The 24,510-nt window shown below is 41.3% G+C and overlaps 1 protein-coding gene across 2 annotated transcripts in view; it reads left to right on the forward strand.

The window, feature by feature from the left end:
• Positions 1–24,510, forward strand: part of PCSK5 (proprotein convertase subtilisin/kexin type 5) — a 456,450-nt gene that overhangs the window by 31,606 nt on the left and 400,334 nt on the right. For both annotated transcript variants that reach the window (XM_082614748.1, XM_082614749.1), the window contains exon 2: positions 5,813–5,917. In XM_082614748.1, the coding sequence (XP_082470874.1) occupies positions 5,813–5,917 (105 nt within the window). The remainder of the gene's footprint in view (positions 1–5,812; positions 5,918–24,510) is intronic.

Here is a 24,510-nt window from a genome sequence, read left to right on the forward strand (position 1 = left end):
GAATCTAAGGGAAAAAAATGTCATGAAGAACCTAGGGGTAAGACAGGAATAAAGACACAGACCTACTTGAGAATGGACTTGAGGATATGGGGAGGGGGAAGGGTAAGTTGTGACAAAGCGAGAGAGTGGCATGGACATATATACACTACCAAACGTAAGGTAGATAGCCAGTGGGAAGCAGCCGAATAGCACAGGGAGATCAGCTCGGTGCTTTGTGACCACCTGGAGGGGTGGGATAGGGAGGGTGGGAGGGAGGGAGACACAAGAGGGAAGGGATATGGGAACAGATGTATATGTATAACTGATTCACTTTGTTATAAAGCAGAAACTAATAAAAAAAATAGAACATTTCCCAAACTCAAAAGTTTCTCCAGGCTTTCCCCAAGGTTATCACTGATCTGTTTGCTGTCATGATAGAGTAACTGTCCTAGAACTTCTTACCAATGGAATCATATAGTGTATCCTCTTTGTGTCAGCATGCTGTTTTGACCTTCATCCATGTAGCTGCATTCATCAGAGTTTTGTTCCTTTTTATTGCTGGGCATTCCATTCTATAAATATACCACAATTGATTTATCCATTCACTTGTTGATAGACATTTGCATTATTTCCAGTTTGGGGCTATTATTAAGAAAGCTGCTATAAGCATTTGTGTATGAGTTTTGTTTGGAAATAGGTTTTCATTTCTCTTGGGTAAATACTGTAAATGAAATGGCTGGGTCATGAGGAGGATGTATGTTTCATAAGAAATTACCAAATGATTTTCCAAAGATGTTGAACCATTTTCTACTCCCGCTAGCAATGTATGAGAGTTCCGATGCTCCATAATCTCATTAAAAATGGGTATTGTCTACCTTTTAAATTTTAGCCGTTTTGGTATGTGTATAGTGCTATAATGATTTTAATTTGCATTTGAGCATCTTTTTACATGCTTATTGGCCATTTGTATATCTTTTGTGAAATGTCTGTTCAAACTTATGCCCATTAAAAAAATTTTATTTGTAGGCTGATAGTAAATAACTTTCCGAAAAGGAGTACAGAATTTGGGGAAATCTGTAAGTTGGACAGGGCAGGAGGGAAAACAAGGCAAACAAGCAGCCTGAGAGAGCTGACAGGTTCATTGAGGTGGCCACAGTGCTTTTATTCAATGAGTTAGATAAAGCAAGTAGACTAGTTCCTGGCACAGAATCAGTGTTGATATTATTATTATTAACTTTAAAATTATATTATTAAATAATATTAAATATTACTATTTATTTTAACAGCAAAGGGAAGCCACTCAAGGATTTGAAGCTGGCGTATGAACTATGACAGTCAAATGTACATTTATAACCTTATCCTGGCTACTGTATAGAAAGACTTGAGAGAGGAGATTGGGGTGAATGGCTGTGAGAAGCCAAGAAGCCAGTGTAGTCATCTAACAGGATGTTAGAGCAGACACCGTGGGTCATCTGTAGCCTCTGGCTCAGTGGTGCCTGTAGCCCATGACTCAAAAGGTACATACATACCTTTGAGGATCCCTAAGTTGTGCAAGGTTGTATATATATAAAGCTACTTTTTCAGAAAATCTCATCTGTCCAGTTTGGAATATTCAGGGGAGCCAACTACTGAATCCACTGCTTGGTCTGCTTTGGAAGGCATTCAGTATTGACTATTAAATAGCTTGGAATATTAATCAGGAGGGCCAAGTTTTCAGAAAAGGCCCCCAAAGCCACCCCACAGCATGGGCCTCCACCAGAGCTGCTGCTTCTGCCTCAGTGAGGAAGCTGAGGAAGGAGGAAGCTACCCTATGATGCCCCTGTAGTTCTTCTAAAATCTCTTACCAACTGACTGACAAAACAGGATGTGCAAATGAATGCCCAGAAAGCTAGCAACCAGGTACTAAGACCTTTAGCCACAGCCACCACTAAACACGTAAAAGCCTCCAAGAATGCCTCGCGATGCCACAGTCTGCCTTTGATTGGTAGAACCTTAATCACATTCAGAACCCTGGCTGCATCGAATTTAGCTCTGCAGTATAAGAAAGCTCACTAGAAGGACGTCGGAATGCGTCTTGTGAGCCCATCGACGGGATGCACCATGAAACTTAACTAAATTCACCCCGATGCTAGGCATTCAACAAAGATTTACATTTTACCACCTCACAATACCAGCTGTGTACATTTGGGCACTACCAGAGCCTCAATAGCCTCCTTTATCAAGTTGGAGGTAATAATATTTGTCTTCAGAAGCTCTTGGGGAGATGAAGTTAAATATATTAACATGCGGAAGAGCAGCAAGATGCTTGGGATGTGGCAGGCATTAGCCAATCAGTGAACACCATTCCATAACCCTATAGAGGAAACAGAATCCCTGAAAGATGGAGATTAAATAGAGTGTACTGCTAAAGAGATTTAATGGCCCAAATAGAAGTGGCCCTTGTATCAGTCCCATGGAATTGGGGGAGCATATTTGCCCCTGGAAAAGTAATTGGGATTTGTGTGTGTGCTATTTCACATGTTCATTTGTATTATTTTTTCATTTTTGGTTAGTTTAATTTAAAAAAATAATGCAGCCACACAAATAATGAAAAGAAAATCCCTCTTTTCCAGTTTGTCAAGTTTCCTTCTTGAACTATCCTGTGCATATAAGCACACATGTCATCTAGAGTCTTCCTTTTTTCTCCTACAAAAATTGGGTCATATTATATGCCTCTTTTGCACCTGTATTTATTTATTTCTTTATTTATCCACTACCTTGGAGACAATCCGTTTCAGTTCATATAGAACCAATCACCTATTGATGGCAGCTAGGTGTTTGCATTCTTTTGCTATTACAAAATTTGCTCTAACTAACATCCATTCTTTTACGTAAATGACTATACCTGTAGAATCAAGTTTAAGAAGTGGAAAGGCTAGGTCAAAGGTTAAGTACTATGTATAATTTTATTGATGTTGCCAAATGGCTCTGCAAACACTTGTGCCGTGGTACGCTCTTTACTGATCCTGTATGAGCTGTATTTGTGCCAACATCCTTGCCAACAGTGTATCATCAACCCTTTTGACTTTTGCCAGTGAAATAAGGGAAGTGAAATAAGGGAGGTGATACCAGGGCAGATTAAGAGGAATCCTGCCAAGAGACAGAGGTAAGGGATTAATTAGAGGATAGGAGGCAAGGGAAGGTAGGATTTAAATATAAATTTGGAAGGGAAACTCATAACCTTCTGCCACTTACTATGTGGTAGACAGTGACTTGACTAGGCAGTGTACCTGCTATTACATTCAATCCTTATAACCACACTAACCCATAAACATTATTATCCCCCGTTAGACTCTGACGCCCAGTCTCTGTCCACTGTACCTCCTGTGTCCGTATTTCACAGTTGAGGAAACCAAGGCCCAAAGAGGTTAAGTGATGTATCCAAAATCCCAGAGCAAGTTAAGTCAGGACAAGGGTTCCACTTTCCAGCTCCATGTACACTGCATTCGGCCAGCATTTTGGTGTGTACCACTGAAGCCACAAAGGATCTGAATATTTCTTCAGGGTGTATTTCATCCACAGTTTGAGTTTAATAGTTGAGTTGAATTCAGTCATTTCCTATAGTCGAAGAGGTTCCATAATAGTTGAGTGGACATGATCTTAAACATGCTGGCACTTTTCACGTCGATAAAAAGTTCTTCCTCAGAGATTCTCTGTTCCTTTCCACAAAAAACTACTGTATTTACTCAAGGAGCATTCTTTTTTTTTTTTTTTTTTGGTGGTACGCGGGCCTCTCAGTGTTGTGGCCTCTCCCGTTGCTGAGCACAGGCTCCGGACGCGCAGGCTCAGTGGCCATGGCTCACGGGCCCAGCCGCTCCGCGGCACGTGGGATCCTCCCAGACTGGGGCACGAGCCCGCGCATCCCCTGCATCGGCAGGCGGACTCTCAACCACTGCGCCACCAGGGAAGCCCCCAAGGAGCATTCTTGACAGAAACTACAGGAGGTGAAAACTCTAAGCTTCTTGGGATTTTAAGATTTCTGATAGAGGATTATGCAGCCCCTCCTGAATTCTACCCCTACTCCTCTGGAATTTTAAAGTTGGCCTGTAAAACCCTCCTTGAAACACCCTTGGAGACTGGGACTGGCACCTGTGCCCTCTTCCTCATTGTTTTCTACTGCTTCAGAGTCCAGAATCATTGAGATTAGAGGTATCAGCTAGGATTGCCTCATTTCCTACTTGTTTTCAGAGTCCAGGATCTCTTCTGTGTACATCTGGGCAGTTCCACTTGAATCAGAAATGGGAGACTTCAGACATTCAAATTTAATGAAGATAAGAAACAATCAATTAGAGCATGAAGTCCCAGTGAGGAGATGACTCTTAAATGGCACAGAAATTTGGTTGATCATCCTTATTGGAAGGGCGGGACGATGATTGAGAATGTGATGAAAAGATGGGAATAAAAAGTAAACCTTTTATCTGAAAAAGTTAAGCTGGGGCAATGACTTTTTTTGCTTTTATTTTTTTATTAATTAAGAAGGCCTAACTTTTTTTTTTTAGAAAGATTTTTTTTATTAGTTTCTGCTTTATAACAAAGTGAATCAGTTATACATATACATCTGTTCCCCCGTCCCTTCCCTCTTGCGTCTCCCTCCCTCCCACCCTCCCTATCTCACCCCTCCAGGCGGTCACAAAGCACTGAGCTGATAGAAGGCCTAACTTTTGAATTGTCCTAATTGGAAAACATCCTGATGGTGGTCATTCTTTTAGGGTAGAGCAATGGTGTTCTGGAGCAATAGCCCTAACTGTATTTGCCCAAAGCGAGTAAAGTGTCAGTGGTAAAGAATGGAATTTGAGAGCTGTAGTGAACTGAGAAATGAACTGGCTTGAAGTCCAATTTTATAGATAATGAAACTGAGACATAGTAAGTATATGCGATTTAGCTAAGAAGACACATCTGGTGACCGTCAGCCGAAACTAGAACCAAGCTCTCCTGCCTTAGCTCATTGTATGGTTTAATTTCCATTATGTGATCCACATTTTATAATCTGTTGAAAGAATATGATTGTTTGGAATTGTGTTAGTTTGTTTTCTTAGAATGGACAGGGATTTATTTTTACAGCTATCCTAAACAGACCTGTTTTTAACTAAAGAAAGGGGTACATAAACGAGAAAACTAATTTGTTAAAGAAATCGTTAAGATAGAGTCGATTGAACTATTGTCACACGGGAAGCTTAGCTGATAGGTAGGACGTGTGACCTTTGTTTTGTTTTAGAAATTGCCATTCATTCCACTTTTAGTTTTGCAACACATGAATAAGAGCTATGTATTTATACTGTCTACTGAAGTCAGGAAACAAACTAAGTAGTCTTTTCTTTGGGAATGATCAATTGCTTAGGACTTGTTTCAAACTAATGATATAAATAATCTAACAAGGTCTTTCATTGTACATTTCTCGGAGCAAACAAAATGCGATGTGTTTTTATAACCAGATAGCTATTTGATATTTTTTTCTCTTTCATACATTTGGATATAGATTGATATAGAATTATTTAAAATGCTGCATATAAATTAAACATTAAGAGGGAGATATGGAGAGCCCAAGCTGCCCCATTATAATCTTTAGTTCTACGGTCACTGCCTCAAGGACACTCCATTTCATATCACATGTCCTTCTTTTGAAAAGTGATCACCAAGGTTCAAGTAACATTTAAGCATGGCCAGCAACTGCATAATTTATGGACCTTTTCTTTTTTTTTTTTGCTTTTGTGTTCTTATTTTAATGAAAAACCAGGAAAACAGAAGACTTTTCATACGTTAACTCTCTTATATTCTTTCCCTCCTGACTTTGCAGATCGGGGCCCTGAAGGATTACTACCACTTCTATCACAGCAGGACGATTAAAAGGTCAGTTCTCTCAAGCAGAGGAACACACAGTTTCATTTCAATGGAACCAAAGGTAAGAAGAACCAGTTGGGTGGGGACCAAGAGGCAGAGCTTCTGCATTTTTCATTGGTAACATCACACTAGGAACTGGTGACCAGCACGAAAGCTTACATTTCAAGAGCTGTCATACTATCCTTTGGTCCAATATCTTTGCTTCCTCTTGAGACCAAAAATAGGCAGTGGCTTGATTTTTTTATCGAAGTGCCCTTATCATCCCAGTTGTAGAACAGCCCAGGGGTATCAGAAGTAGGAGTTGTCGTGGAGAAATGAGAAGGAGTGTATGTGGGGACAGATAGGGATGGATTCAGAAGTATTGAAGTCTTAAGAAGACCATACCATCTGCCTATTTGCATACAAATCTGAGGTTCTATCTGAGCTCTGTAGAGGGGTCTCTTCCAGAACCCTTAGGTCAGGCCTCAGGTCACCACGAATCCTTGTAGTTTCAATGGGCATTAATAGAGCCATGCCACTGGTGGCCCAGGGACTAGACCATGGCCTAGACCATGTCTGAGACAGGAGGGATTCTGAGCACAGAAGGGACAGAAGCTGGCTGTGCTCCTCCTGGAAGCTCAACAGGGATCTTTCTTACGCATTGTCTTGACCCAATCCTTTTGGGTTGTACAGAAAGCATACTTCTAGGAGAACCTAGCAGGAGATGTGTCATGTCTAGATTCTCCCAATCCATTCTGGAGAGGCAGGACAGCTTTGAAATGGGAGATAGGAAGCTGGAGGGTGTTAGGGACACACAGGCTAATAACTGGCAACTAAAACTCTGAGGATGAGATAACCCTCTGTCCTTATTAAGTTGGAGGAAGGGATTGACTCTGACAGAGAACTGCTTGGCCTCCCAGATGTGACGAGTAAAGAGGGAGAGGGGGCAGCACTACCAGCCTGCCGTGGTTCCTCTGTGGGTTCACTGTTTGTTATTTACTGATCAGGAAGGGTTGTCTTTTCCTCATTATGGTTTGGGTTTATCACATGAGCTCATTTTCAAATAAATTGGTCAACAAGTCTCTACCAGTGAGCATGGCAATCTCACCTAGAGATTCCTCGAAAATGATATTCCTTATTAAAGCAAAAAGGTCCCTATTTGAATTAATATGCAAATCAGGTTGACCATTTGGAGTCCTGTCCTCGGATATGTGCCACAGGTCTCCTTGTTTAATTTTTGTCTGGAATATTATCACACAGTGTTCATGATTGTGAAATTGTATCTTGGTGGTTAGAAAAAGCACATTTGTTGTAGGGCCCAATTTTCTGTGGATTATAGGAACATCCCCTGATACTTAACACTCTGGCAGCCTGTGGATTATATATATATTTTCCCTTTATCTCTATTCAGAATTAAATTTTACTGGAAAAGCAATCTGTTAGGATGTTCTTGAATTAGCGAAGTTTTCGAAGCAAAGTCACGTTTTTCATCTGTTAACTTTTTCCAAGCTTTCTTGAACTTTGGTAATTTAAAAGATTTTAATTTCAGACCTCATGTGCATAGTCCATGTGAATTTGAAAAACCGAGTACTAAGTGGTTTGAGAGGTAAGAACAGAATTGAATACAGAGCTATTTCAAGCCTTAACGTTCTTTTGGGGAAGATTGGCCTTCCATTCTTCTTATCTCAGTGCATCAAATAGCTCATGCAGGACCCAATGGAGACCTCAGACGCTGGGACACATAGTGCCTGGCATGTATGTCCTCCCCCACCCCGCCCAGAGGAACAGAGCCAGTTCAGGCCAGCCCCAGGGTACCTGCTCAGTTCCTCTTCCTCCTCCATATAAAGAATACCCTAGGGTAGGATTGTACCTTGCTTCTCACTCCTCATTCTGATGCCACCTGCCCCTCATTGCCACCCAGCTGTTTATACAGAAGGGCCACTGTTCTTCCAACTTTGCAGATTGGGGATTGCCTGCAGTTTCTTTCAGATATTTCTTAAAGTCCGATCATTCCTTCCATTGGCCATTGCTTGAGCCTCTAATATATGCCAGACCCTGTGTTAGGCTCTGGGGATTTGGGGATAGGGTGATGCCCTCAGGGAGCTCTCTGCAGCCTCCCACAGTAGCTTTCGGGGAAACACAAGACGTTATAATGCTTCTCAGCGTTAGGGATGGAAGAGCAAAGGAGATGGGGGTCTACTACATTCCTCCTCCTTCTCCAGCTCCCTCCGCGAAAAGCTCAGGCCGCCACTTAGGTTAAGTTTCCTTTTTAATTAAAACAACAACGACAACAACAAATGTTATTTACAGAGAGGCTGCAAAAACGTTATGAGGAATTCCTGTATTCACTTCCCAGATTCCCCTAACATTTACATTTTACATCTCGTCAAACTTACTTGGTCATTTTCTCTCTCTTCTCTCTATACACATGCATGCACATGCACACATAGCTATGTATATAAGTTTCTTCTTGAAAATTTGGGTGTGAATTGCAGACATGATGCCCCTTTAACTCTAAATACTCCACTGTGTATTTACCAAAACCAGGGACGTTCTGTCATATAACTGGGAGTACAATGGTTAACATTTTGGTAAAATCTGGATATTAACATTGACTCAATATTATAATCTAATCTACAGATTTTATTCAAATATTGCCAGTTGTCTCTTTTCTGGGCCAGGATCACATCAGTTGTCATATTTCCCAAATCCCCTTGGTATACTCTGTCATACTTTCATTTGCTTCCCTCCCCTCCCCTCCCCTCCCCTTCCCCTTCCCCTTCCCCTCCCCTTCCCCTTCCCCTCCCCTTCCCCTCCCCTCCCCTTCCCCTTCCCCTCCCCTTCCCTTCCCCTCCCCTTCCCCTCCCCTCCCCTTCCCCTCCCTTCCCCTTCCCCTCCCCTTCCCCTTCCCCTCCCCTCCCCTTCCCCTCCCTTCCCCTTCCCCTTCCCCTCCCCTCCCCTCCCCTCCCCTCCCCTTTCCCTTCCCCTCCCCTCCCCTCCCCTCCCCTTCCCCTCCCCTTCCCTTCCCCCTCCCCCTCCCCTCCCCTTCCCCTTCCCCTCCCCTTCCCTTTCCCCTTCCCCTTCCCTTTCCTTTTCTTTTCTTTCATGATCTAGAATTTTTTTGCAGAGGACTGGCCACTTATTTTGTAGAATCTCTCAAGTTGCGTTTGTCTGTTTCTTCATGATTAGCTGCAGGTTTGGCGGGAACACCAGAGAAGTGCCATGTCCTTCCCAGTGTATCAGATCAGGAGGCACATGACGTTGACATGTTTCATTGCTGATGATTTTAACTTTGGTCACTTGATGAAACCTGGTGTCTGCCAGGTTTCTTTACTTTAAAATACGATTTTCCCCCACCTAATCAATAAGCGTTTTGTGGGGAAAGATGTTGAGACTATGTAAATTTCTACAGGCTGACTTTTTGTTTTTCGCTCCCAGCAGATCTCATGGGGAGTATAAAGTATCCGCACAACTTGCTTTCTTAGTCAGGTCTCCTTTTCTTTAATCTTGGGTGTGTGTGTGTGGTGGGTGATTTGTGTGCCAGAGTGGAGGCACATTTGTGATCAGGGGGGACGGGCCATGTGAAATGGCTTGGTAGGAAACATTGGTGATGTGTGAAGTTATTTTTGTTCCTCATCTTCTCCAGAAAGGGAAAACACACATGGGTGAATTGCAGGGAATACACACACTCCACAGATCCTGGCTTTTACTTGCTGGAGTAAATTGCATGGCTCCTTCTTCCCCCTGCTATTGTTTTTACTTAGAGGGTTCTAAAGAAGGAAATGCAAAAGTAGCAACATTGTAAGAACAACCCTCCTGGTGCTAAGAAAATGCTGTGGTCAGTTGGGGCACATGAGCCCGGAGAACAAGAATAAACCGGATTCCCATATGTTAACCGTATGTTATGATTAGCTTTTAAATGACAGGGATCCACAGACTTCTAAGATAGCATCACTATACAGTAATAACACAGTTTGGCAAAATGTGTTGGTACCATATTACAGCAGTTAGAAGGGTGAGTCTTACAATGTTCTTGACTCACCAACTTCTCTCCAAGAGACCTAGGTTAAATTTGAGAAACGGCAGTCTTGAATTAACATTTTCAGAAGCCTCTCATTCATCTGCTTAGAAATCTTTGCCAGCCCTGTGGCATTTTGGTCAAAAAGGGCGGTATCTACAGGAGCTCTTTGGAATAAAAGTTCTTTACAGCTCTTTAACTGCCCATGCAGACATGGGCGGGGGTGGAGGAGATACTTTTCTTTCATTCTTCTTACCCAGAACAGAAAAATCAGAATCCTACATTTTCCATTAGAGTAGGCTTTCAAAAATAAAGAACATAAACTGCCCTTCATTTAGCCCTTGTGTCCTGTTCATGTGTAGTTTGATATACGGGCCCAACTTGTACCCGTGCCCGTGAGGTTTTATCTTGAAGATTCTGGCCTTTTAATCTCTTATCTTTTCCAGTCGTTTTTTCTGTCTTCAAAGATATTTAAAGATCAGTGTTTATCTAAATCTAGGATAGAATTACCTTCTGCTCTGGGCTCAGGGATGAGCAACTCTCCTGCCATGTTTTTTCCTGAAGTTCAATTTATCAACCCGCCTCATTGCGTGGATGTGTATGGCTGTGTATCTCAAATACGGAAAAGCTATTGATATAGTATTATTCATTGCAGAATCATAGGCTCCTTAGAATGAGCCTTCTCTCCTTCCTATCCAATGCTAACATACCCTCTGTCATACTCCTAAAAATATTATTTTCAGATCTGTTAAACATGCCCGATGACAGAGAGCTCAGTACTGGACAAGGCAAACATTTCTATAATTAAAGAGATTTCACATGTTGAGCTAAAATTTGCTTGTCTGTAACTTCTATCCATTGATTGGATCTACATCCACCTTCCAGACTTAGACATAGCAGCTCTTTAAATATTTGGAGCCCCTCTCTTAATCTCCTGGAGCAGCAATTGTCCCTCTGTCAGTGTGGCCCAGAATTAAGTTCAAGGCTTTAGCTCACAGAGAGATTGCTCATTTGTTACATTTATATGTAAGCCATTTCCTCTAAAGAGAATTTTAGAGCAGAGCATGCAAGCACTGTACAGTGACAGCTAAAGGGCTGTAGGAAAAGGACAGCAAGGCGGAAATGAAGTAATTGGAGGTAATTAGCAAGATCAGATAGAATCAAACCTGTGAAACAAGAAAGGGAAGTTCAAGTTCTTGACTAATCCCTGCTGGTACCTATTGTGTCCAGAATTTGATTTTCAGGCGATTAGAGTTTCTCTTTTTGCCTCAAGGGTGAAGACGATGTGATGGAGTAAAGTAAGGGTGCAGGGGTACTTCACTGTACATAAAGGTCATGTTCCCGAAAAGTTGTACAAATCTACTTCCTATCAGTCAAACCTCATTTCTCCATGGGTTCACTGTATAATTTCAGAATCAGTTTATCTTCACTGAGGATTGATACGTCATTTTTCTGTGGAGACAACCAGCACATTGGTTAACTTTTTTTTTTTTTTTTTTTTTTAACTCTGAGACAAACCATTTATAAGTTGTTTCCATACACCTGATCTGCCAGGGGATCTTTGGAGGTAAAGAAACTTTATTCAGGTAGAAATAGATGCTCAGGAGTGTCTGAGCTCCATCTTGCCTGGCTCCCATGCATGAATCACAGCCATGCCTTTCACTGACAAGATTCCTGGTGTCCTGGTGCAGCTTCAAAATTCATTCCACCCCGAGTACAAGTGCTTCCTGTTCTGGCCGCTGCTCCACTTCCTCTCACCCCACCTGCCCTCATTCCAGCTGGTGCTCCCGTGGACTGTTTTCTCTGGCAGTTCAATTTTCTGCTCTTTGGTTTTAACTGTGATAATAACTTCATGGTTTGACTTTCTTCTGTGAAGTGCAGTTTTATAACAACATTCCTGGGCTTGTGCTCGGCAGCCACGTGCACAGATCCTGGGTGTGTTGAGGTCGAACGAGAGGGGCTGTGTTCTCTGGGGCAGGAACCCGAGGCTGTGTGTTCTTAGCCTGTGTCATAACCGTGATTCTTACACATTTGCTTCTCAGCATCTCACCATTGAATGAAAGCAGTTACCATATAGCTTGAGAATGCCCTGAATTCTTCTGGAAGCAGCGTGGGCTTGGGTGTGATGATGAGCGGAGAGAACATGGATGCGATGGTCAAGGGGCATGTTGGGGGGCTGTCTTGTTCCGGATGACCCTCTTTTTTTTTTTTGCGGTATGCGGGCCTCTTACTGTTGTGGCCTCTCCTGTCGCGGAGCACAGGCTCCGGACGCGCAGGCTCAACGGCCATGGCTCACGGGCCCAGCCGCTCCGCGGCATGTGGGATCCTCCCGGACCGGGGCACGAACCCGTGTCCCCTGCATCGGCAGGCGGACTCCCAACCACTGCGCCACCAGGGAAGCCCCCGGGTGACCCTCTTTAACTACCTTTCACCAGTTATGAAGTGCAACCGCTATGGCAGATTCCTGTCTTTGCCTTTTGATAGCATTCCTGTGCCTTTGAAAACCCCACTAGAACGTGTAGACTCCTGGGAGAAGCATTTCAGGCATAAGTTTGCAACCTGTGATACAGGTATAATGGCAGGATGGCTAGGAGTGTAGGAGAGACGGAAAGAGTATGTGGGTGCAGATGCCACCGAGTTCTCCACCTTCCCTTCTTTTCTGTCTTGTTTTCAGATCTCCCAGATGTCTGGATGATCAGAAACCAGAGTCGGATTGTACACTGCTGGGTTATCTGATGGGAAAGTTTGGGTCATAACCCCAATTTTTTTAGCTACTTAGGAAAAGGGGCCAAATCTTTATTAGAGAGCACTTCGCAGCATTTCATTCTGGAAGGTTATAAACGCACACGTCCACAGTGGAGTGCAGATAAGAAGAATGAGTAAGATGGGCCAGACAGAAAATCCCTGGGCATAGGATAGAGCGTAGAGCCCTTGCTGTGTGTAAGGGAGCATCGGCAGCCCTGCGGCATCATGTTTGCATGCTGGCTCGTGGTTGCCAGCTGAGAAGAGCCGGCAAGTCTGCACTTTTACAGGACGTTTCCCAATTTAAAATGTTGGCCAATAATTCAGAAGTTTAAACGTATTCGTGTGGGCCAAGGAAAATGCATCCGAGGGGCATCCCAGTTTGTGACCCCTGAGATGGGCTGCATCGGGAAAAAGCGGGGGAGGCGTGAAAGGTGGGTGTTAGCACCTTCATAGCTTGGCCTCGGTCTTGCCCTCACCTGAACACTGGTTTCAGTCTGTCAGTCATGCTCTGCTGAGTGGCTCTAGTATGATTTTTCTCTGTGTCTTAGTCTCCAAACTGAAATGCAAAAATCTTTTAGGTGTAAATAATTGGCTCAGAGCACTCATGTTCTGAAGCAGACGCTGCTGCCGGTGAGGACGGGGGGTTGGGGGGAGCTCATTTTAGCTCCTCTTGTGCTTTTACCCAGTTTTCCACTGACAACAGTCTCAACAGGAAATGAAGCCTGGAGGAAATAGGATAAGTCAAAGAAAAGAACAACAAAAAGAAGCAAATAAAGTGATGACCATGTAAAAATAGGAAGAGGAATTAGATAGGGTGGGGGAAGGGTAGATTATGGATTTTGCCACTTTAGCCACGTGAAGGAAAGGTACAAATGTAAAATCTTTATTATTTTCTTAATTTATGTAGTATTTCTAAGGTGTCAGATTCTAAAGCAGCCGGTGCTACATCTAGAAAATGTAGGGTCATGACAACATTCTGAATTTCTAGTTAGGTCTGGTCTTAGTTCAGGTTGCTTATGACAGAATATCATAGACGAGGTGGCTTATAAACAGCACAAATTTATTTTTTCTAGTCCTAGAGGCTGGGAAGTCCAAGATCAAGGTGCTGGCAGATTCGGTGTCTGGTGAGAGCCCACTTCCTGGTTCATAGACAGTCGTCTTCTCACTGTAATCTCACCTGGCGGAAGAGGCAAGGGAGCTCTCTGGGGTCTCTTTTATAATGGCACTAATCCCATTTATAGGTGACCATTAGGTCACTCCACCCTTAGGTGAGTGACCTAATCACCTCCCAAAGGCCCCACCACTAAATGCCACCACGTTGAGTATTAGGTTTCAACATGTGAATTTTGCGGGAACACAAACATTCAGTCTGTAACAGGTCTTAAGGGAACTTTAGAGCCACAGGTTCTGTTGAACTCTTGGGCAAGTTAGGATATAATAAGTAAGTAATCCTAGGGAATAAGCAAAAACAGCAAAAACAAACGAAAGCCAGCAACAACAACAAAACCCAAAGCCATTTTAATTGTTTGAAGAGAAATCATACTGATTTACGTATTTACTTTAATGAATGCAAGAGTCAATAAGAGATCCAATTAAAACATCACCATTGAAAAGGCATGATTTGTTAAAAAGTGCTTGTGAATTTTGTTTCTGTGCTCAGTTCTACCAAATGTCAATCAATTCTAACAACATAAAAAGAGGCAATATGGTACAACAGAAAGAACCTTTGGGTCTTTGTTCCTGCTCGGATCTCTGTGGGGGGAGCACTTAACTCCTCTGTCCATCGATTTTCTCTCCTCATTTGAAGACGAGAGAAAATCCTCATTTCTCTCCTCATCACTGTTCATGCACATACTCAGGGAAGTACATGGTCTAATACGGTATAATGATTTGTACATAAGAAAGGATCAAAAGCATAGGTTAAATTCTTATAACAAAATAGTAAGTTCACCATTAAAATGATGTTATAAATCTATACATACTGATAAGGAAAGATCTCCAAAATAATATGTAAAGTAACAAAAAGCAGTATGAAAAGAACATATAAGATGTGTTCCTATTTATGTTTTACATTTAAAAACAAACAAACAAAAAGACCTGTGTGTATTTTTGTGTAGTTATATGCAGCGTAGGTTTGGAAGGAAACACAAACACATAAAAATAACTCTTAATAGTTACCTTTCCACATTGTATGACTTTTAAAAAACTGTTTATACTGAAACTGCTTTTGTTGAGATCAAGAATGATATCTGACATTTCAAATCTGGTGAGCTCATCTCTGTTCTCATCTGACTCTATCTTTCACTTAATATAGTGGTTGATCATTTGCTCCTTCTTGAAAAATGACTCTTTCAGTTTCTTGAGACCACATCTCCCAGTTTTCTCCTTGCCTCTCCTGCACCTTCTGTCTCTGTGGATGGTACTCTTCCACCTCACCTATAAATTTTGGAAAGCCCAGGGCTCCCCTTTATGCTGGTGTCCTTGCTTCTAATTTATATCTTCTTCTCTCACGTACCTGACATCTCCAATTAGATGTCTAGTAAGCATCTAAGCCATAATATGACATATGCGATGCTTTTCGTTTCTATCCATCAACCATGGTGCTCAAACCTTTTCCTTCCCAGTAAACGGTACCATAATTTATCTAGTTGCCCAAGCCAAAAGTAAAGCAATCTATTCTTGATTCTCTCCCTTTTCCTCATTTCCCCTCATGGAACCATTAAGAGATCCTGCTGGCTCCCCTGCTAAAATTTATCTTAAGGCTGTGGACCTGTGGGCTTTCCTCTCCTGCACTGCCACCAGCCTGGTTAATCTCACCGTTGTCTTTGACTTGGACTGCAGCAGTTGCCTCTACTTCCACTCTTGTTCGTCTGTAGTCATTCTCCCCAGAGAGTAAGCTTCTTAAGACATACAAAGATCAGGTCTTTCAAAGACTTTCCATGGACTTTGGAATAAAATCCAAATTTTTCTTAATGATCTTTAAGGACCATCATGACCTGGCCCCTTCTTACCTCCCTGAGCTAGGCTTTGAAATGCCTCCTTTTTGCTTATCACTCTCAGCCACATTGACCTCTTTCTATAAACATCAAACTCTTTCCCTTTGCCTGGAACATATTTCCTTTGGTCTTTGCATGATGGATATCTTCTCACCCTTCACATATCAAAGCAAATGTCACCTCCTTTGAAGGACTTTCGACAGTCATCCTTGCTAAAGTACACCCTTAATCTCATCTACCCAGCTTCTGTCTAGCTTTAACATGTTAGTTTCCTCTTTGATAACGTATCTGAATCCAAAACCATATTGTTTCTTTATTTGATTGTTATTGGATTTTCCCTTCCAGGATAAAACTCAGTAGGGGCAGGGGCCCCATCTTATTAACTGTGGTATTCCCTCAATCTGGAATAATATCTGGTACATAAAGACCATCAATAGAAGAATAAATGAATGAATAAATATTTAAAATTAATTTGTACAGGAAAATAAATGATAGAGGAAGTAATAAATCTAGGGACTGAATTTCTCTTAACTGCCTTAGAACTCAAATCATTTTATGATGACATACACAGTACTATCTCATTTTAGTGCAGACGTGGGGGAAGCCAGTTGGAGAGACTGTTTCATAAACTAAAAGAGGTATTGGCTGGACGTTGGATATTTGGATTCCGGTCTCAGCTTTGCTACTAGCTCAACCTGCTATTAGCAGGTCACTCCTCACTGGGCTTATTTCACTTATAAAATCATAGAGCAGGTGAGCTATTTTCTGACATTCATTCTGATCCATTAATTACCATCTTGAACCAGTGTCACTTGTGATTTTACTGTTGGTCCACATTGCCCATCAAATGTGCCCTTTTCATGTTCCCTGTTCTAATGTCTTTCCAGACTTCCTCCTTCTCTCTTTCTCCCCAATACTTAGAGTATTTCTTAGCACTTCAGCTCTTCCCCTGGACTCTGTTCTACCTAAAAGAGTGAATTTTGCAATTAGACTTGAGAATAACCTGGTTAGTCTTGAGACAGATATAGACTTTACCTATTCAGCGATGCACATGATAAATGAGGAACAAGTAACATTGCTTTTTTGTTTTCAGAGTACATGTCTCTCACTGACACAAGAGTATGATAACGAGAATGGTAATTATTATTACTGATGCTCATGAATTCCAGAAGGCAGTTCTGAACAGCAAAACATACTTAATACAAGTTCTTCTAAGGAATTTAATACTTTATGTGGTTTTTGGAGAAATGGATTACCTTCTAAAATGACAACAACACTAGAACAAATTTTTAAAAGCTTACCATGGAAATTAGAAATTAGAAATATATTGGGAGGGTGGTGGGTAGGAAGTAGGAAATAGAAGAAGCCAAGAATCAAGGGTGGACACAATTCATGAAAATTGCTGGTGGAATATAGATTCTTCTTTAATCCACTGGCAAAGCTAAGCAAGTGTTTTCAGGTTTGAGTTTTCAAGCTTAGGCTGTGATTCCCCCCTGACCCACACCCCCACTGAAAAAAAGGGCAAAACATGAGCAGAGTGAGCGGGTGAGGAACAGGACTGTGTCTTAGGGCAAATTTGCTAGGCCCCAGCTCAAGGTCAACCTTCGCTCTAGACAGAATGTTCCAATAATGTCCCTCAAGATATGGACACGCTTTTCAGACTTACTCTTTGCACCAGCAGGAAGCCCTTTTCAAATTCATCTATGCACGGAGAGAAAATGACAAAGATGGAGACTACTTGGAGGATTGGGAAAGAAATGGGGTCATTCCTCCATACCGGGAAAACTGAAGTCTCCCAGGAATGAGGTAGCGTGAGAGGGCTCTCTGGAGTTCAACCATTCATTCATTTGCTTTCTCCAGGGATAACTTTGAGAGCTAATTGTGTACAAGATACTGGTAGACCCCAGATCTTTTTCCCAGTGGAGCTTACCACCTAGTAAGCCTAAAGTGTAGGCCTGAAGCCAAAAAACCCAGTTCTCAGCATCAGTTTCTATCCCCAAATGCAATTCTGACATCACTGGAAAGCTGAGACGTTTGAAGGCATCAATTAATACCGTTTTAATAGCTTTTCACTAACACATCTCAATTTTTTATTTCTATTTAGGGCTGCCAGATAAAAGAATATATTTTTAATAAGAGCTTGTCCCAAATATTGTACGGGCCATACTTTTATTAAAATAATTTGTTTTTCACCTGAAATGCAAATTTAGCTGAGTGTCCTGTGTTATTATTTGGTATGTCTGACAACCCTAACTTATACGGAAATCATTTTGAGATTACGGTTAGGAAAAACACACTGATAACGAGACATTAGTACATGTAAATGCCGTAAGGCGCAGCTGAGGGTAAAGACTAACCAAAACCCCAGTCTCCCATGACCACAGTAAATCAGGAGATTTCCCATGTTCCCTATGTCATGAAGTGTTTCTAGAAAACATTATCACTATATAAGAACCTGCTTGGAGTAACCACTATTTATTTTACCATACATGTATGATGGGACATTAAGATTGGTTCTTCAGCTTATAGTGATATCTGTAACCCAGCCAGTAAAGTCCCCCAGCCCCCACCATGATGATTACTTCTTTGTTGTTTGGTAGAAAGACAATCTCTTTCAGCCCCTAGTAAAACATTTCATAAACTGTTCTTCTTGATTCCAAGAGATAAAGCCAGTTTTCTCTGAGGCTGAGCTCTGTATACCTGACCCTTAAACCTCTGTAACAGAGGGTGTGTGTGTGTGTGTGTGTGTGTGTGTGTGTGTGTGTGTGTGTGTGTGTGTGTGTGTCTGGTGGGGTAGAGGTCGCTGTAGCTAACCTGAGACCTGCCACAACAAGGGCATTGAAATGAAAGCATCTATTTATCAGCCTTCTGATCAGCTCTCAGCTTTCAGATTGTATGATTATAGGAAAGCAACACAGTGTGCAGATTTGTAGATTTTGGAGATTTTAAAGCAGTGTCATTGTAAGAGTGCCCCGTCACAGGAGAAAGTTCCAACTCCATAGACATAAGTTCTAACCAGCAGTTGTTATTAACTGATAGGAACAGGGTCAGAAGTCCAGCCTGGCACAGAACCTGAGACTGCTGAATTACCCCGAGAGGGCAAAGACTCCTGTGTGGCCCTAAACGAAGATTACATGATGAATCACTAGTACAGAGAGCTGGCCTTTTCCAATTCCATGATTCTCCAACTCCAACCTTAGGGGCATTGGAACAACATCATTGGGAATAAAATTTAGAGCATTTCCCCCTTTTGCACCAGTTCCAGCATCCTGTGTATGAGTTAATACAATGGTAGGGACTTAGGAAGCCATTCTGTAAGGGTCAGTTTTCTCTTATCATCAGTGGTAAATAAAGCCTATGTTCAGCCTTGTGTGTCTAATTCAAGTTTATAGTTGAGCAAACCCTGTGAAGTGACAGGCACAGCTCTCTGCATTTGTGGCATAATTTACAATTTGAATCTGATATGTTACATGACTAGGATACAATAGTCATGGGAAAAATGATGCCTCACAGCTTTGTAAGAGTTAATGGGATATGTTTTTATTATATCCTTTAAAATGCTCATTGTGTTATGTATATATTTTAATTCATTAGAATTGTTTTTTCCCCATTTCATTATGATTTTCAACATACAGCAAAATTAAAGAATTTAAAGTGACCACCACTATACTTACTGTCTAGAATCCATCATTAACATTTATATACTTTCTTTATCACATATTTATATACCCATCCATCTTTATTCATCTATTAGTCCATTTAATTTACATATCTGTGCATCTATCATTATTCATCCATTTATCCGTCTAATTTTTGATGTATTTCAAAATAAGTTGCAGACATCAGTCCATTCCCCTCCAAATACTTCAGCATGCATGTCATTAATATTTTTCTGTTTTTTTATGTAAAGTTTACATACAATGAAACTCACAAATGTTAAATGTATAGTCTTTGAGATTTGACAAATGCATACACATGTGTAACCTAAACCCCTTTCAAGATATAGATTGTTTCCATCACCCCCTGAGCCCCTTCCCAGTCACCTGTCTCCCCACCCAGAGACAATCACGGTTTAATTTTTTCCTACCATAAATTAATTTTGAAGGGTTGATTTTTAAAAATTAAGGTCTAATTTATAGAGTAAAATTTGTCCTTTACAGTGTACAGTTCTGTTAGTTTTGATAAATGTAGACAGTTACGTAACCCCCGCCACAATCAAGACATAGATCAGTTCCATCACCACCAGCAATTCTCCTGGGTCCTTTATAGTCATCCCCTTCCTCCACACCTAGCTTCTGGCAACCACTGATCTGTTTTCTGTCCCTATAGTTTTGCCTTTTCTAGAATGTCATATAAATGGTATAATATAGTATGTAGCCTTTTTGAGTCTGGATTCTTTCACCTAGTATAATGCATTTGAGATTTCATGCATGAGGTTGTGTGTATCAGTGGTTTGTTCCTTTTTATTGCTGAGTAGTATTCTATTGTGTGGATAGACCACAGTTTATCCATTCACTGGTTGAAGGACATTTGGATCATATCAGGTTTTGGCAATTATGAGTAAAGCTGCTATACACTGAACGGAATACATTTTTAAGTGTATTATGAGGTGGATTTGCCTGACCCAGGTTTTGGTGTTTATTTGTAAATTCCCACTCCACTATCAGACACAGGACAAATGCACAATCAGTAGTTGCTAGAAGTGTGAATTATACGATTTGGTAGAGAATTGTTTAGTTATTTCACTCCTATGAAATTTGCAGCAGAAATCCAAGTTGTCAGTATGCATTACATGACATTTTGCATTTTGACTTTGGGAACCTGAAAAAATATCATTAACTGTTTGAATTTCATAGTTTAAAATGTCTCACGGGTGATTTTTTCCAAGTGGATTTGGAGCATTTTTATGTCCTCGGCAGAACAAATATTCTGATTTTCTAGTCTCATTTCAGAAGCCAGTATGTATAATCCACCCTGATGCTCTGAGCACCAAGGGGGAAGATTTGATGGTGAAGAAGCAAGAAAAGTGAGACTGGGACAAAAGGATATGGGCAAGGGGAGGGCTCCACGTAGCAGTAACAACCACCAATAAATATTTCATTGGGCTGCTATGTGGCAGCGGTTACACCAGGTCAAGTTGCCTAACAGTAAGTCGGCTTGATGCAGGGTTTAGTGAGCTGAGAGACTGATGAGGCGATAAATTTCACCGTAGGATTGTGCTTTTGTTTTGGTCAGAGATCCAGTGCCAAATGTGAGAAGCTTCTGCCAGGTGCCTACTGGGATGAAACCTGCTCGTCTCTTCTTGCTTCCTGCATTTTCTGTGAAAGCAGAAACAATTTGGTCATTTTATTTACATGCATGTATGTGTGTGTGTGTGTGTGTGTGTGTGTATGCATTTATAATATAGTTGGAGATAGCAAACCAAAGTACTTGCTTTTTTCATTTACTCAGTATTCCATAGAAATGTATTGAGCAGCTATCAAATCCCCACACTTTTGAAACTTTGTCAGAATAATCAGAACTTAGTAAAAGAAAAAAGATTGCTATGCAGTTTTGTCATTATTATAAGAGTTAAGAGTAGAGATGAAATTTGACTTATTTGCCTCAGTGAAGTCTTATTGGGATGATAATCTTCCCTCCCTTCTCTGAGCTAAGAATCAAGAAGGAAACAGTCTTATAGAAAGCTTTGGATTTAGCACTGCATCAAAAGGTGCTAAATGGGTAAACTTTAAATAGGAATAAAAGGACATGAGGCCATCTAAATAGGTTAATATTTGGTAATTATGTGGCTAAACAGTACGTGGAAACAGAGAAAACCAAGTGATTTTGCAACATACTTGGAATTTTGTTTCTAGAAACAGGCATATTTCCCCCCACCATGTAGAGTTTGTAGATGATTTCTGAGAATGTCATCAGGGATACATTTTTCTTTATAGGTACATCATTGTTCAGATTAGGTTCATCAGTCGCTTTAACACTCAAGGAACATCAATAATCTGTCTTTGTGTTTGTAGACCTGGATGCTGCTTATGAATTTACAAGCATACAAGTTGGTTAATGACCCTCCCGGGAGAGAGGGGAAGCACATCCTTGACTAGCTCTCTCCCCCACTTCTGTTCAAGGAAGCTGATGTAGCACCAGGAAAACACTGTGGTACTTTATCCTTATTATAACGATAGCTCTGTTACAACGTTATTGAGTTACAGTGCCTTGGCTTCTTTCAAGATCAAATTTACTCATAATTGCAGCTGTTACAATGGCAATTTGTTACACTTAAAATGCTTGGCTCTCGGGAATGCCACTATTAAGGAGAGTGAAGAGGGAGTTTGGCTGCCAGGATCAAATGGATTTAGACTTGAGGAAAACCAAAGGGAAATAAATACACGCATACCCCATGGAAGCCTCCAACCACCAAAGCCAGCCGACAGACGGGGAGCATGGCCTGAAAAACTCCCCTGCTTTTTCACTCTAGGGCTTTCTCAACAGGAGACTGGGTCTATGCAACGCTTGCCAGGGAAAAAGGAAAATTATCAGAAAGCATGCTAATCCTTACTAGTGGCTGCCTACAGGTCTCTGAAATGCTGAACTATGAAACATCTTTCTTTTCTTGAATACATATCTTTCTCAAAAAATGTTTTCAGTTTGACACTAAATATTGACTGCATCCTAATGAAAACCTCCATTTTGTGGTTCACACTCAAAAAGGATAATTTGAAAGAAAAGCTAGTAGTTATCAAGCCTCTACTATATGTGGAAGCCCTGTGCTATGCAATTCATGAACGCTGTCATCCAATGCTTTTGACAAACTTTAAAAGAAGGTGCATTTCTTTCCAGGAGAAAGACTCAGAGAAGTTAGGTGGTTTTGTCAAAGCATATACTGTTTTCACTCCACCATGCTTACTCCTGCCTTTGACAAAGATATAAAGCAGGAGGGTAAAAAGTAGCAATTAAGAAAGATTAACATTACTTAGGCAGGGACTCCAAGGCAGGCTGAAAGATCAGCTTTCCCTTCTCCCGATTTCTTCAAATCCCCTCTCACCAACACACGTACTTTTAAGTCATTTTCAGTGATTTAAGTAATTTTAAATAGCTTAAAACACTTAGTTTGAAACGGTAGCCTCCAATTAATTCAATTATTACATACTTAATTGGAGCCAGGATACTACTGTTACATCTAAAGATAAGAAAAAAGTCTTCATCATAAATACTGATTGCCTGCTTATTATGGGTCAGGCCCTGTTGTAGGTGCTTTATATATACTATCTCAGTGTTTTGCAACCTTTTTTCTCATTATTGTCCTCCTAAGGAGAAAAATTAAATTAAAATTAACTTTATTAATTTGAATTTGAATTTAATTTAATTCTCTATAACAAGAAACATCAAACAGTAACGAATATGTCTTTGCCAGGCAGGGTTGTGCTTGGGCGCACCACCACCATTGTAATGTCTCAGATCACCCTCCAGTGATAGCATTCTTGGTGAGAATACATTCATGCTCTTGACGACCCTAAGAGTGAGGTCCTGTGATTAGTCTACCTATTTTACAGATGAGAAAACAAAGACCCTGAGAGGCTTCATAACTTGCTCAAGAAGCTAGTTTCCAGGCTGTACTGTCTTCACCACTGTACTCTGTTGCCTCTGTTTAGTCATTGATACCAGTGGATGCCTTTCTGCAAATACATTTTATGCCTCAAACAGTACTCTTCATTAGCAACATGGTCGAGTCTGTCCAAGTCTGTGGTGTTTGTTACCCCCTGGTTAATACACATTTGAATTCTGGCCTTGGCATACTTTGTAGTTCTCAGCGTGAGCCCTTTACTCTGTCCCCTGTCTCAACCCTTTACTCTTTTATCTTCTTTAATCCTTTTGATAACCTATGGGGTGAGTAGGTGTTATTAACCTCATTTTACAGAGAAGTCAGGGAGGAGCTGGGAGATTAGGAAACCTGCCCAGGGCCACGGGGCTGGTAAACTACTGACCTAGGCAAGCAGTCCAGACGGGTTATATTCCAAAGCCCATGCATGTCCTGGGTCACTTCCCAGATAATCTCCCATGGCAGCATAAACTCTGGGTGGGCTTCCAACATCTCATCATGCATTTGAAAATCTATTAATATCATTTAAATGGTTCTTTGAAATAATTCTACATTCATGGACAAAACAGAGTGAGTTAAATGTATCTTCTACCAAACCTAAGAGATTAATAGAAAGATTTGTACATAATTTAAGGTACAACCTAGACAGAAATATTGGAGTGATAGCTAGAAGGCACTGCTGCCTGAAGATCAATTAGAAAGGAAGATAAAATATCTTGGAACTTGGGCAGGATTATGAAATGGATGCAGTTTTTCCTTGGTGGCTTGCCTCTCACTGGAGTCTTCTCTCTCCCCTGTATCTTTACATCTTTTTGTTCTCAGCATCCTCAATATTCTCTTCCTCAGCAATTCTGAGACTGACTCTCAAAGCCTTAATTCACAACAAGTTACAAAAGATCAATTATAGCTTAAAGTATTATTCCTCCCCAGAGGATTTGTAATTTGGCAGAAATTGAAGCTTAGGGGATAAATGTTAAGGGTGACAGTTTCGACTCAGGGTGGAGAAATTCATAGGAGGGCTTTACTGAGCTCCTGGCATCCTCCCAGATGGCTGTTGTGTACAGACTCACCCATAGGCCTGTTTCTCAGGTTCTAAATCAAATTGGGCGTTGGTTTCATGGGATTTCCTATATATGCACCTTTTCCAAGATGTGAACTCCGTGCCCAGCTTCTCCTGGTGATTGTGTCTTGTTAGGAAACCAGATCTTGACTCAGTCCTGGCAGAAGGCTATGGGCCCAGTGATGAGTGAGATGGCTTCTCCCGGTGGCCATGTGGGTGGTCTCGCGTGCCTTAGTTTCTCCATCTGTTTTAGTGGAAAGGA

Source organism: Mesoplodon mirus, assembly GCF_964341445.2.
Source record: "Mesoplodon mirus genome assembly, chromosome: 1".
NCBI classification, from domain to species: domain Eukaryota; kingdom Metazoa; phylum Chordata; class Mammalia; order Artiodactyla; family Ziphiidae; genus Mesoplodon; species Mesoplodon mirus.